Source organism: Phodopus roborovskii, unplaced genomic scaffold (assembly GCF_943737965.1).
Source record: "Phodopus roborovskii unplaced genomic scaffold, PHOROB, whole genome shotgun sequence".
Taxonomy (NCBI): Eukaryota; Metazoa; Chordata; class Mammalia; order Rodentia; family Cricetidae; genus Phodopus; species Phodopus roborovskii.
Genome location: NW_026126433.1, coordinates 22,538,182 through 22,552,485, shown reverse-complemented (window position 1 = coordinate 22,552,485; position 14,304 = coordinate 22,538,182). Strand labels below are relative to the sequence as shown.

The 14,304-nt window shown below is 35.2% G+C and overlaps 1 protein-coding gene across 3 annotated transcripts in view; it reads left to right on the top strand.

Moving 5' to 3' along the window:
- The window catches only part of Odr4 (odr-4 GPCR localization factor homolog), a 29,088-nt gene that overhangs the window by 2,935 nt on the left and 11,849 nt on the right, over positions 1-14,304 (top strand). Inside the window, exons 3-10 of one of the 3 annotated variants that reach the window (XM_051185953.1) lie at positions 2,352-2,448; positions 5,417-5,512; positions 7,689-7,795; positions 8,865-8,901; positions 9,575-9,715; positions 10,398-10,493; positions 11,400-11,465; positions 14,006-14,134. In XM_051185953.1, the coding sequence (XP_051041910.1) occupies positions 5,426-5,512; positions 7,689-7,795; positions 8,865-8,901; positions 9,575-9,715; positions 10,398-10,493; positions 11,400-11,465; positions 14,006-14,134 (663 nt within the window). In that variant the 5' untranslated portion in view covers positions 2,352-2,448; positions 5,417-5,425. Of the gene's footprint in view, positions 1-2,313; positions 2,449-5,416; positions 5,513-7,688; positions 7,796-8,864; positions 8,902-9,574; positions 9,716-10,397; positions 10,494-11,399; positions 11,466-14,005; positions 14,135-14,304 lie in introns of all 3 variants that reach the window. The other 2 variants (XM_051185951.1, XM_051185952.1) reach the window with 2 other exon arrangements.

The following is a 14,304-nucleotide window of genomic DNA, read 5'->3' as shown; positions in this document are numbered from 1 at the left end:
TATTTAACTGTACATGTACCTAAAACTGTTTTAGGCTGGCTGGACATTGCTATTCTTCTTACCAGATATGCTGGGAATGCACTTGAATAGAAACTGCCTAATGTGATTTTTACCAAGGACAGGGAAGTCTATACTGTTCTTTAGAGATGGAAGCAATGTGTAGCCCAATGCAGGTAGGGGCCTCCAGGTGAGGTTCTTAGGAGAGATGGGTTTGTGCATGGTTCCTACAGGTAAAGGGACTAGGCTACCAAGTATATTCTTAGAGGGGGCAGGTGAGCAATGACCAGGTGTATAGAATCCCAGGCTAACCTACTGCCTCTGCTTGCCTAACTCACTCAGCACCTCTTAAACCAGGCGTTTCATTGTGGAGCCCAAACTGGCCTTGAATGTACCAGCTCAGTATAGATTTGAACCACTATATCCAGATCTATACTGTCTTTATTTCTTCGTTTTCTGCATTCTTTCTCTTACTTTGATTCCAGAGCTCACTTTTATTCTCTTCTGTCTTCTCGGGATTGCCGTAATTACTCTAATTGAAAGTTTCTCTTTCTTTTCAAAGTTCAGCATCTTATGAAAGAAGCAATGCCTCTATGTCAGGCATGGTGGCTCATGGCTGTACTCCTGGTACTTGGAAGGCAGAGACAGAAGGATCAGTCTTGGCTACATAGTGAGTTTGAGGCCAGACTGGGCTATGTAAAAGCCGGCTCGAAAATAATGAGAGAAGGGGTGGGGAGGACTTTAAAAAAAAAAGGTGTAGATAGGAATTTTTATATTTTATTTTTATGATTTTTTTTCAGTATGTATGTGCATATATGAGTTCAGATGCCCAAGGAACCCAAAGGGGTTGGAGTCCCTAAGCTGGAGTTAAAGACTGTTGTGAATTACCAGATGTGGTTTCTGGGAACTGAACCTGGTCTTCTGCAAGAGAATACTTACTCTTGACCATTGAGCCCTCTCGCCACCCCTAACAGACATGGCCTTTAATCAAGCCATGCAACACTCTTGTATACATTTGGAAGTGGTTTTCTGTAATTTCTGCAAATGGCATGATGATGCTAATGATCTCTAGGGCGTTTTAGGTGTTATTTGGAGATAACACCGTTCTAACTACATTATGAGCCTTATTAGCTAACTTAGGAACCATGCTATATCGAAACTGAGATCTCTTCTAATCCATAAATTTATTTGTAGCTCTTTTACTTTGGATTGCCATTTAACTGCTGTTAAAAACAAACAACCTGAAGCTTGGAACTACTGAATTTTATTTCAAATACATCCCCACCCCTTGTTCTCTAGATGCATCTATGTAAGTTTATTTATTTATTTACTTTGGACTATTATGGCAGTCCAAATAAAATAAACAAGTTCATTGTCATTTTCTAAATGAGATTTTATATTTACTAAACATCTAGTCCATTTAAATTACAAAGAAAATACGATAATTGGAGTATTGACTAAGCACATTATATTTTAGTTATGTCAGTTCACTTGCACATTCAACAGCAACAACAACAAAAACTGGCCTAAAAAATCTTTGTAGTCCAGGATGACTTTTGAACTCATGTTTCTCCTGTTTCTACTTCCTGAGTGTGCTGGGTTACATATGTATGCTATCATTGCCTTCATGCCTGGTTTATGTGGCACTGGTGATTCTAACCCAGGGTCTTCTGCATGCTAGGAAATTGGTGTACCAACTGAGCTACATCTACAGTTCCAGAACCATTTGTTTACTTATTTATTTACTTACTTACTCACTTATTTATTTGTTTGTTTGTTTGTTTGTTTGTTTTGAGGCAGGGTTTTTCTGTATTGGCTTTGGAGCCTGTCTTGGAACTAGCTCTGTAGACCAAGCTGGCCACAAACTCACAAAGATCCACCTGCCTCTGCTTCCCAAGTGCTGGCTATTTATTTATTTTTTGAGACATATTTCTCTGTGTAATAGTGCTGGTTGTTCTGGGACTCACTTTATAGACCAGGCTGGCCTTGAACTTACAGAGATCCACCTGCTTCTGCCTCTTGAGTGCTGGGACTAAAGGTGTGAGCCACCACCACCTGGCCCAGTATCATTTTTAAAGACCACTCTGTAATTTATATTGAGGTTGTTCAAGTAAATAATAAGTTGATATGTACATTAAAGATAAACACCATATGAGAGATATTGCAAAGCCATGCATTAAAATCAGTTCCCATGAGTATAGCTTCCATAATAATATGAGTATGAACAGTTTAAATTGCTAAAGTACTGTTTTGCATGAGATATCAAATTCTTCAATCAGATTTAACTGTAATTAGCTTTTACAATTTTTTTTAAAGTGTTCTTCACAAAAGGATTATGTGATTCTTGCCACTAGAACACCACCCAAAGAGGAACAGAACGAGAACCTCAAGCATCCCAAAGCTAAGTTGGATACTTTGGATGAAGAATGGGCCACAGAACATGCCAGCCAGGTAAAACTGTCTCTATATAGATGTTTGTATGTAATAGATTAACAGGAAAAAAAAAAAAAGATTCCTAGGTTACTAGACTTGAATTTTACAGTATTCTTTCTTAAATGCATGCTAATGGTTGTGTGCAAAACAGTTTTACAAAAGGCTCTGTACATGAATGATTCTTAGGACTTTGTTAATTAAACAAGTCTGAGAACACATTCAGTAAGATCAGGACAGTGTGGTTAAGTGACACAAAGACACAATACTAGGTAAATAACAAGCAGTTGGACAGTTGAGTATAGTTGAACACAAAGCATGTAGGAAAATGTATTTAAATACCAGGCTTGTTATGGGTGGCTTTGAAATGCAATTCTAAGAAGTACCCTTGATATAAACAAAAGCCCAGTTGTAGGGCAGGGAGAGTCATGATCCTTTTTTAAGGATCTAGCTTTAAAAGAAAGTATATATTGCCAGGAGTAGATTACTCAGGCTTCATTGGATGGCCTCACACCTGGGAGAATATGGGCAGTACAAATTGGACTCATGGGTTATTAAAAAAAAAGGACATGAAGTTGGAAGGAAAAGCATAGGGCAGTGGACTGGATCTGGGAAGAGTGGGGGACAAATGTGATCAAAGAACATTGTGTAGAATCCTCAGAGTACTAATAAAATTATTATATTGGAAAGCCCAGTGATAGGCATTTATACCCCCCTATTTTAAAAGAGTGACTTATTTGCCCGTAATTTATAAACTAACATTAATATAGGCACAGTATTAGTAGAAAGTAGAACCTGGAGACAGAAGAGAAACTATAGCTAAAGTAGTAGTAGTCCAAACCAGTGAAGGTATGAGCCTAAGCTAGATTCTGAGCTGTGTGAGGGCAGGAGTTCTTTCTTGTATTCATGGCTGTAGTCTGAGAGCCTACAGCATTTCCTTGGTATATAATGTGAGTTGTAAAATACTAGATTTAAAAAAAATGCATGGACAAATTAGCTTAATCTTCATTAATAATTTCAGAGAAAGAGCTAGAATCATGAAAATTTAGTGACCAAGTAGATTGAGAATAAAGAGATTTAGAAGAGAAAATTGCCAAAGATTTTTACCTTGAGTGTTTGTGAGGAAATGGATTTAGGGGATGCCGAAAAAGTAATAAGTATCACTTAAAATATTTTTTGAATGAGTTGTGGTATAGAATAAAGAATAATAAAGTGATTATAGTAAGATAAAAGTAGAATTTTTGTGTTTTCTTTCTCAACGTAAAAGTCTCTTAGATAGGACTGGAGAGATAGTTAAGACTAGCTGGTCTTCTAGACATCCTGAGTTCAATTTCCAGCAACCTCATGATGGCTCTCAACTATCTGTAATGAGATCTGGTGCCCTCTTCTGGCCTGCAGGGATACATGCAGACAGAATTCTGTATCATAATAAATAAATGAATCTTAAAAAAAAAAAAAAAAAAAAACTTTTTAGATAAATAAATGCGTATATTTGTGATGGGAGAGTTGTATGCAATTATAAAAAAAAGTTCAAGAAATAATACTGGTGTCTTTTAAAGAAATCATTTTAATTCCTATTGGTATATATGTACATACATACATATATATAAATAACTTCCTATTTTAAATTTGCCTTGCTTTCTTTCATGTGTCTGTAGTATGCATGCATGCTGTGAACATGTGTTTGCATGTGTATAAGGAAAGGCTTAAGGCTTATATCAGTAATCTTTCTCAGTCATTTTGCCATCTTACTGTTTGAACTTGTCTTGCTGACTAGGTTGCTCTATGGAATTCCTTGTTGTCTCTCTCAAGAGGGTGGAATTATAGGCCATCTGTCACACCCACTAAGCATTTACATGGGTTCTTGGGATTTGAACGCTGATACTTTTGCTTGTTCAGCAAGTGCTCTAACCACTGAGCCGCCACGCCTTCCCTATGAAGTTTAATGTGTTCTGTTAAATTTATATGCAAAAACACAAAGAGAGAATATGCATGAATTTATAATGGAAATTAAATTAGTATTTTACCTCTAGAGTTATCTTTGTATTAGTTTTTAAAGCTATATTGGTTTCCTATGATAAATGTAAAAATTTTGTCACATTTGTCGTACTAATTAAATGGGATTTATGAAATCAGAGGGAACCATGAGCTGACATGCAGATATAGTAGAAATTATGCTTTAATATCTAATTTTCTAAAATTTAACTTTTGATTGCTCATTTATATCATATATCTATGAAAGCTAGCAAAAGTGCTCTTGTCACTGAACACGGCTGGCAGAAAAAAACACATGTAGTTTTAAAAACTAGATTAGTGTGTACACATACAAAGTTGTATGATTTTCCTGGGAAACTGGAAGTTCAGAGATCATTGTGTCAGGGAAGGCTGCTCCCTCAACTTGACTTTCAAGTTATCTCACTGAATCCATATGTGAGAATGTGAGAGCAGTCAGTTTAGGCTGAGGAAACAACCTTAAGAAAGGTATAGAGTTAGAAAGCCTAGGACAATGTGTGGTGAACAGGGAGTAATTTTGATCAATGCTTGAATATTTCAGAGAAGGTAGATCAGCCACGTCTCTGAATATCAGATTGGCCAGATTCTGGGAAGATTAGAATGGCAGTCTAAGGTAAAATACTTATTTTGCAGATAGTTGAGAGATCATTGAAAAGATTTAATTTACAAATCTTAATCTTAGAAGAAAGGGGTCTATATATTGATGCACCTAAGCAAGTTACTAAAGTGATATTAAGACCCTAAAGTTAAGGGTACTCTGGGAAGTGATAGATGCGTGTGTGTGTGTGGTGGGTGGGTGTGTGTGTGTGTGTGTGTGTGTGTGTGTGTGTGTGTGTGTGTGTGTGTGTCTTAGATTTTCAACTGTCTCTGCCTGGATTCTATATGTATAGTCCTGGATAGGTATTTGCAGATTAATGTTAACTGTATCAAGACTGACATGCTTATGATAGTTCATACTGTATTTTTTTATCTTTAGGTATCTAGAATGCTCCCTGGAGGACTTGTGGTTCTTGGAATATTTATTATTACAACTTTAGAACTAGCAGATGATTTTCAAAATGCCTTGCGCAGAGTAAGTCCACTATAGCAAAAACTCTTAATGAGATCAAAGTTACATATTATTTCACTTAATCATATGCATATATATTGACTTTAAACATGTATATATGATGTTTATTAAACATATGATGTTTGGGGTGTGGTTTATTAAACATATGACATTTGGAGGTGTGGTCATGCACCCAGTGTGGTAAACTTGTGGAACTCAGAGGACTGTGTCAGCTTTGTAGACTCAGTGCCCTCCCTCCATCTTTTCAAGTCGTGGATCCCACGACTTGAGTTCAGGTTGTCATGCTTCCACATCAAATGCCTTTACCTGCTGAGCCATCTTACTGACCCTTAAAACAATTTTCCAAAAGATATCATAATGTTATATAACATGTCGTGATGGTTTAACTGGGTTTGTGTGTGTGTGTGTGTGTGTGTGTGTGTGTGTGTGTGTGTGTGTGTGTGTGCAATAGTAGTTTTCTTGTATATATTCTACTTATTAGGTAGCGATTGCAGTAATGTCAAGTATGCTAGTCACATCATTTGAAGTTCTGATACTAAATATAAACAATAATCATACTTATTATTTACTTCTGGATGGGGTGCATACTATGTATCTCATATTTTTGTTTGTTTGTTTGTTTTGCTACTACATCAGAAAATCAGATAGTGTAATCATTCCAAAAGTAAATGTAAAAGTCCCAAGCTGTTTTCTTTTCAATTCAAACCTAAAGTAGTCTTCAGGAAGCTTCTGTATCGTTACACGCTCAAGATCCACATGTACTTTCACAAGCATATCTCCCTTATGAACAAAGGGGACCTTATACCATTCAGAAGCACAACTGGTAGTTGGGGGCAATTAATAATTAAAAAGAAAAAAAGCAGTCCTCAGGTGCTGTAGATACCTCCACTTTTGTTTCCTCTGCTTCAGGTATTTCACCCATGTCTTTGATACTCTGTGCCTAGGAAGAAAGGATATCTTGCCTCCTTGGCATACTTTTCCGTCTTTTTTTTTTTTTTTTTTTTTTTTTTTTTTTTTTGGTTTTCTGAAACATGGTTTCTCTGTATTGTTTCTGAGCCTGTCCTAGAACTTGCTCAGTAGATCAGGCTGGCCTTGAACTCACAGAGATCTACCTGCCTCTGCCTCCCAAGTGCTGGGATTAAAGGCATGCACTACCACCACCCAGCTACTTTTCAGTCTTTTGTACTCTTCCATTTTAAGTAAAATTTTCCTTTTTCACTGAGGCTCTCATTTTTTTTTTTTTTTTCAATTTGGAATACATTTAATCTCTGTGCATGTACTGGTTAGTTTTAACTCTCAACTTACCCTGGAATCACCAGGGAAGAAATCAGTCCTCAGGATGAGATTGGCCTGTGGAAGATTATCTTGACTGCTAATTGATGTGCAAAGTCTCAGCCCACTGTGAATGGCACCATGCCCTAGGAGGGTTTCCTGTGTGTGTTCTCTCTTGGCTCAGACAGCTTTGCCTACATAATGAGACTATCTCAAATTGAAAATAAAAATGGGAAAAAAAATGCTGTATCTTGAGAGATACTGCAAAAAATAACTTGATAAAATGTGTTGTTAATTGTCAATAATTTTGGTCATTATATAATACTGCATTTTGTGGAGCAATTTCTTTTGATATTATCAGGAAAGGTGTGTGCCTTCTGGTCAGTTGTTTCCAGCTTATAGATCATAAGAATAAGATGGCAAATTAGACTCCTCTACACATTGTTGTAAGGAAGCCCATAGCCACGTTCATGACCCTGTATCCTAATTCCAAGTCCATATTTCTGACATAACTGACACAAATTTTGCTATTCTGATTTTTTTTTCTCTTAATTTTTTATTGCTTTCATGTTTTATGAAATTTAAATAAATGCTAATTGGGCAACATATTTTATTTTTGTGGTTAAAAAAATCACTTATTATTTCCCTTTATAATAAAAATAAAGTTTGTATTCTATGTTTTATAGAAATGCTATTGCCCCAAATTAATGTATCATATCCAGTTCATTATTAATTATAAGGAATTATGTTTTTTACTTAAAACTCAATTTTTATGTGAATCATTTCATGAAATCACAAATGGTAAATATATCATAATAGTTCATGAAATTCTGGAGATTAGAAATTCATAGCCGTTTCTACATTTTTCATTTTGTGATGAATTCATGTATATTTCTCTGTCTTTCAGCTTATATTTTCTGTGGAAAAATCTATAAATAGGAAAAGACTATGGACTGTCACAGAGGAAGAGGTCTCAGAACGAGTGATACTCCACATATGTTCTTCTACAAAAAAGTATCTTTTATTTGGATGTCTATGGTCCTGGCTACACTACTATTGTTGACTATCCCACACCACCCACAGTGTACACCACAATGAACCTACTTTTCCTCTCCCCCAAATCACTTGCTATGTAAATCACAGTTCTATAGTTCTTTTTTTAAACATTTGTTTAAATCATCCTTTTCATAAAAGACTATTAAGTTTCTCTTTAAAAAACACATTGTTATGATTAGGGCTGCCAATAATGATATTAACAATAATAATGGCCCCTGGCCATGTATGAAATTATAGAGTTTGATAGAGAGAGAAACGACTTAGAATTGTAAATTTTTTTGTCAGCTTTCTAACTATGTATATTTTTGCACTATAGGTTCTATTCAGAGATAAGCTTAAGCATATAATGTTTTTGCTCTATTAATATAATTTAAATCTTCATTTCTTAAAGTAAAATGTGCAGTTGAAAGCACCCATAATTGAGCTGGGCATTGTAGGAATGCTTATGCCTTTGCCATGGTCAAGTGTCTTCCTTAGACTTTCTCCTCTATAACTCACCAGGATAGACAGTAACTAAAGAAGAGAGACACAATCCAAGGACCCACTAAATGAGGCCTTGGAGAAGACAAAATTCAAGGAGAATTTTCCTGTAGAAGATGATGAGTGTTTAACATATTTGTCACCTGCCTGGGGAAGTGTCATAACTCAGTAAATGTTCTTGGGCTTGAACCCATGCGAAACAGTACTCCTTTATGCTGTGTAGAGTATTTTGGAACAAAAGCTCACAGGGCTGCTTTCTTTCCATTTATCATGATTAGCAGTATTTACAAACAGAAGGAAATTTGTCTTTTGTTTGCATTTTGAAGCACCAGAAGTACTATAGTCAACAGTTCATATACATCCATAATACACATAATGTATAAGTACACTCAAACACTTAGAGAAATGCATAGCTATATAACTGTATATGTCTTTAAGTATCTCAAGTATTATAATTTTTAAGAACTCATGTACCATTTTTAGTTTTTGGATCATATTTTATTATCATGGATGCTTTTGGAGTCATTTATGACCTTAATTAGTGAAGATTATCTTGTCGAACTTATGACGTCCATGACCCAAAGGTAAGAAAAATGACTCTTTAAGGACTTGTGTCTTATAAGCTACTTTTAAAAATCAAAAAGTTCATATTTATATTTAGTTTTAATGATTTTCAGTGTCATCACTTCTTTTTGATGTATATGATCACTTGTAGTTTTTTGTGCTTTGTTGTTATTAATCAGACTTTCATTTGAGAAGCTGATGGTAAAAGTGACTAAGGATTTTGTGTAGTTGTGGTATCTAGTCAACTGTCTCCCAGTGTGGTACAGAAGCCAGACCAGCATTTATTTCTTAAAAGCAATGTGAAAATAATTCAGCAGTGTAGAAAGTAAGGACAGCACAGCCTTACTGAGGGGCAGCTTGGTGAGCATTTGCTGCAAGCAGAGTCTTGAGGATGGGCTGTTGAGACCACAGGGAAAGCTGAGGCCTAGAGCAACTTTTAGAATTCAGAGCTTTCTGATCCTTTGTCTATCTACCCCCGGAGGTTGCCAAGATATCTGGCTTGTATGAAAGAATACTAAAGTTAATGCATCATTACTTCTTAACTTCTGTTCCTCTTAAATCACAGAATTTGGTCAGTGGTACATGATGCTAGTCTGGTCAAGTTATATATAGATTTTACACCTTATTTTATTAATGCATATATTTTACCTAAGTCATGTCATGTTTTGTTTTTCCGTCTTCTCCCTGCTAAAGAGTTCAGCAAGACCTGCAGATTGGAAGTATCAAAATAGAGTGTCTACCTCATGGCTGTCTCTAGAGTGTACTGTTCACGTTAATATTCACATCCCACTGTCAGCCACTTCCGTCAGCTATACTTTGGAAAAAAACACAAAGGTACCAAAGTGAAACACATTTTCATCCTTGGTTACTCAGTGGGCTGTCAGCTGTTAATCAGATTGTGACTTTTATAATCCTCAAAACTTGTACTCCATTAAAATGCTTGTTATATGTATAATGAACTTGTTATTCTAGCTGGATTAGAACTTTTTTAAGCATGAATAATGTCATAATACTAGTATATTTAGCATAACAGGTGCTTGATATCTATTAGTTAACATATATAGAATTTAATCTTGTCCATAGAGTTACTGATAGCCATCTCTTGACCCTAATTAGTTTTGCCTTTCTTTTTCTATTCTTTTGTATTTTTGTATTTTATCTATTTTGTTTGTTTGTTTCTGTTTAAATTTTCTTCTTTAATACTGCTTTATGCTACTCAAGGCTCATTTTTCTACTTTTTAAAAGATAATAGTCACTTTTGGTGTTTATTTTTATGCTCATGTAGTTAATAAGACTTTGGAGTTTGTGATAAAATTTTAGGAAAAGATCAAAAAACATTAAATATGGGTAAGGAACTTAAAAGATCAGAACTGTTGTAATTTGTGGTACTGGATTAAACACTATGTTGTTGATACTTGGACATTTTCAAGATTTCAATGTAGTAGGTCGAGAATAGTAGAAGAGGAAGCTCGAGTAAGATAACTTTCCATCTGACAGATTTCATGTTGTTTTTAAGAGTGGACTTACACGCTGGGCCAAGCAAATAGAAAATGGTGTTTATTTGATTAATGGACAAGTTAAAGGTGAAGATTGTGACCTATTAGAAGGACAGGTGAGTTCAGAGAAAATCATCTCATTTATGGAATAATTTTTAAGGAAAAATAGACTTATATTTAGTTGTAGTTTTCATTAAAACAAGTTTCACATACTCATTTCTAGAATCTTTTGCTATTTATTTATTTATTTATTTTGATGTAGGTTCTATGTAGCCTAGCTATTGTGGAACTCACTAAATAGAACAAGCTTACCTCAAACTCACACAGATCTGCCTGCTTCTGTCTCCCAAGTGCTGGGACTGAAGGTGAACTCTACCATTCTGGGCTCCATAGTCTTATAAAGGGCAAATGTTTTTCTCAGAGAGTGATAGGAAGAGGTTATTTCTGATGTAATTGAGATACTGAATCCAAGAATTAGGAATGTCAACTGCATCTAAAGCCTGTCTGATCTCCAAATTGTAAAAGTATTCAAAACTATCTTGTGTTCTACCGTCTGTAGTACTGTGTGGAAGGCTCTGTAAGGGTTTCTCAAATACCTTTGACCTAGATGAAGAGGAGCTTAGGTGATCTCTCTGTAAACTAAAAAAGCCAAATAGTAGCTTTAGGTTTTAGAAAATATGTTGTCGTTGAATATTCATCTCTCCTGTTCTTCCATTTAAGTAACCATAGATGGTAATAGAAATAAATGATTTTGACTGTTCCAGTAAATATTTATTTACAGAGAAAAGTGGCAATGTGAATTTGACCCACAGAAAATAATTTACTAATCTCAAATCTAAGGGAATAATTTAAAAGACTAATTGGTTGATGTAGAGTATATAACGTAATATATCTGTATAAAAGCAAAACTAAAATAATTAAGATTTTATTTTCTCCTTGTTGTTTAGAAATGTAAAATAGTTCCTAAATTGTCCTTTACTTTTCAAATACAATGTTAACAGTCTGGCTTTTGTATTTTTTAGAAAAAATCTAGAGGAAATACTCAAGCAACTGCTCATTCTTTTGATGTCCGAGTGCTAACACAGTTGGTAAATATTTTTAAATCCACTTATTTAAAATAAATTACTTCATCTAACATAATGAAAAATTAGGAATATAGTTGTATTAATTAAAAATATACCAAGATATGAAACTATAGAAAACATTCAGTTATAAGAAAGTTACTCCAGAGAAGCTTTGCTCATGTTAAACCATTTTGAACCTTTTGGTCTCAAAGCTGCTGAAGTGTTAACATATAAATATCAATTTTTAAAGTGTGTGTACATATGTATTTAAATGCTTTGAGCTGTTGTTTTAGTATTAAAGTTAGAATTGTTAGAAATGTTTAAATGATGTGTGTTGATATAGGGAGAGCTGTCATATACTTAATTTGAGGTATATATCCATCTTTTAATCCAATTTGATGAAATTCTCCAAAGGGCTGGCTGGAGCAATGGCTCAGTGTTTCAGAGCATTTGTTGTTCTTGTCAAGTTTATGTGTTTAATTCCCAGCACCCACATGGTGATTCACAACTGTCCATAACTCCAGTTCCGGGGAATACAGTGCCCTCTTCTGACTTCCATGTTCACAGTCATACATATAGGCAAAACACTCATACACATAAAATAAATCTGAAAAAAAAATCTCCAAAGTATTAATTAGTAAATTTCATTTTTCTGAACATTTTTAAGTTATACATTTATATGGAAATTCATTTTTTTTAAAAAATTGGGAACACTGAAGAAACTGAATTAAATAAAAGTCATTTAAATTAAAACTAATGACTTCAAAGTGCTGTTCATTTTAATACTGACTCATGCTATCCTGAAGAACAGACCACAATTATAGGAAGTATAAGAAACTTAATTTCAGTATTATTCTAGAGTTTGAAACCCAGAAATACTATCAGGACCTTCAGCTCTTTAACTAAATTGAGAGTGTAGAGATAATTTGGCTCATAAGGATGCTTTGCCATCTGTCTCTGTTAACTCTAAAGCATTACTAAGCTGGCAGTGGAGTTAAGCTCCACCTTGCTTCCTGTGTTTTTTCACAGTATTTTTTTGTCTTGTATTTTTACGTGACTTTGGATTTAAAGGTGTTCCTTATGTCAAGGCATGCTATTCTTCTATATACCTTTATAGTTAGACTTACTATAAGTGAGGGTGATTAGAGACAGGGTTTCTCTGTGTAGCCCTGACTATCCTGGAACCCACTCTATAGCTGGCTGGCCTCGAACTCAGAGATCCACCTGCCTCTGCCCCCTGAGTTCTGACAGTGAATGCATGAGCAACCACTGCCCAGCTTAGACTTCCTTCTTGATTCTCCCTGTTAAAAAGTCTAATTCAAGACTCTTTACAGTATCATCACATATTTTCTAACTTATTTTGAATGTCTGATGTAGTGTCTTTGAATTCTGCGTGTGTCCTGAACCATGTGTCTTGTCCATACCACCTTGTTCTGCTGCCCATAGTCAGAATCCTACCTATACATCAAGATCTAGCAATAGTTTGTTAATAACAAAAATAGAACAAAGCTGAACAGTGATGGTACACACCTTTAATCTCAGCACTTGGGAGGCAGAGGCAGGCCTATCCACAGAGTAAGTTCCAGGACAGCTAGCACTGTTTCATAGAGAAACCCTGTCTTGAAAAACCAAACATATAAAAATAAAATATGAAGTGTAAAAATGACATGAAGTTGGGAGGCAGATAGGTACTTATGGGACATGATAAATGGATATGATTAATATCATTGTTTAATGTATGATGGAAGGTTCAAAGTATAAAAATTCAACTTCCAAATGCCAGTACTCCCATTGGGTTTTGGTCAGGAAAGCCAGAGGCTTCTTTTTCCAAACTTTCATGTTAGTACCAAAACATTAACTCTCTTGTGAGCACATTACATTTAGAGGCTATTTGTAATCCGGTTTGTGTTCAAGTATGTAGCAGTCATTGATATTTGTAGAATCCGGAAAGTTTTCACCAAAAAGGTACATTATTACAGTGATATATTGTTTATTATCTAATAAATATTGTTTATTATCTAATAAAGCTTCCCTGGAGATCAGAATGCAAAGCTAGCCACATCCATAGAAAGTAGGCAGTGGTGGCACACATCTTTAATCCCAGGACTCAGGAGACAGAGGCAGGTAGATCTCTGTGAGTTCAAGACCACTCAGGGCTACACGAGAGTAGCCCATGCCTTTAATCTCTACACTAGAGAGGATATAAAGAAGAAGCAAAGGGTCTCATGTGAGATTCAGTTTCTAGTAACAAGGATGACAGGATCTCCATTTTAGCCTTGGTAGAGGTAAGAACTACTGGCCATCTGCTTTGCTTTTCTGATCTTCAGCTTGAACCCCAATATCTGTCTCTGGGTTTTTATTATTCATGTTGCACCTTATAGCCTTTAAAACTTTCCTTTGTGACATATGAATATGCAGTTTTTAAAAATAGGATAATATATTTTGGAAAACAATATCCTATAACTCTAGTTCCAGAGAATCTAACACCCAAACACCCACTTTTGGCTTCCTTGTTACAACACACACGTGTACACAGGCATATGTTCTACAATTTTGTCTTTCAGCCCCTGAATTCAGACCACAGATCCACAGCCACAGTCCAGATCTGCAGTGGTTCTATAAACCTTCGGGGTGATGTCAAATGCAGAGCTTATATTCACAGCAACAGACCCAAGGTTAAAGACGCTATGCAGGTATAAAAAAGTCACTGACATGAAAAAAGTGGGAACAATTTAACATTAAGAAGTTCTTCAAGTTTACTTTCTTCTTATCTTAATTTTATGATTGTTAATTTCGTTTTAATTAATAAAGTTCGAAACAGTTTCAAGATTTTTACATGTAGACTGTCTATATTGATTTAATA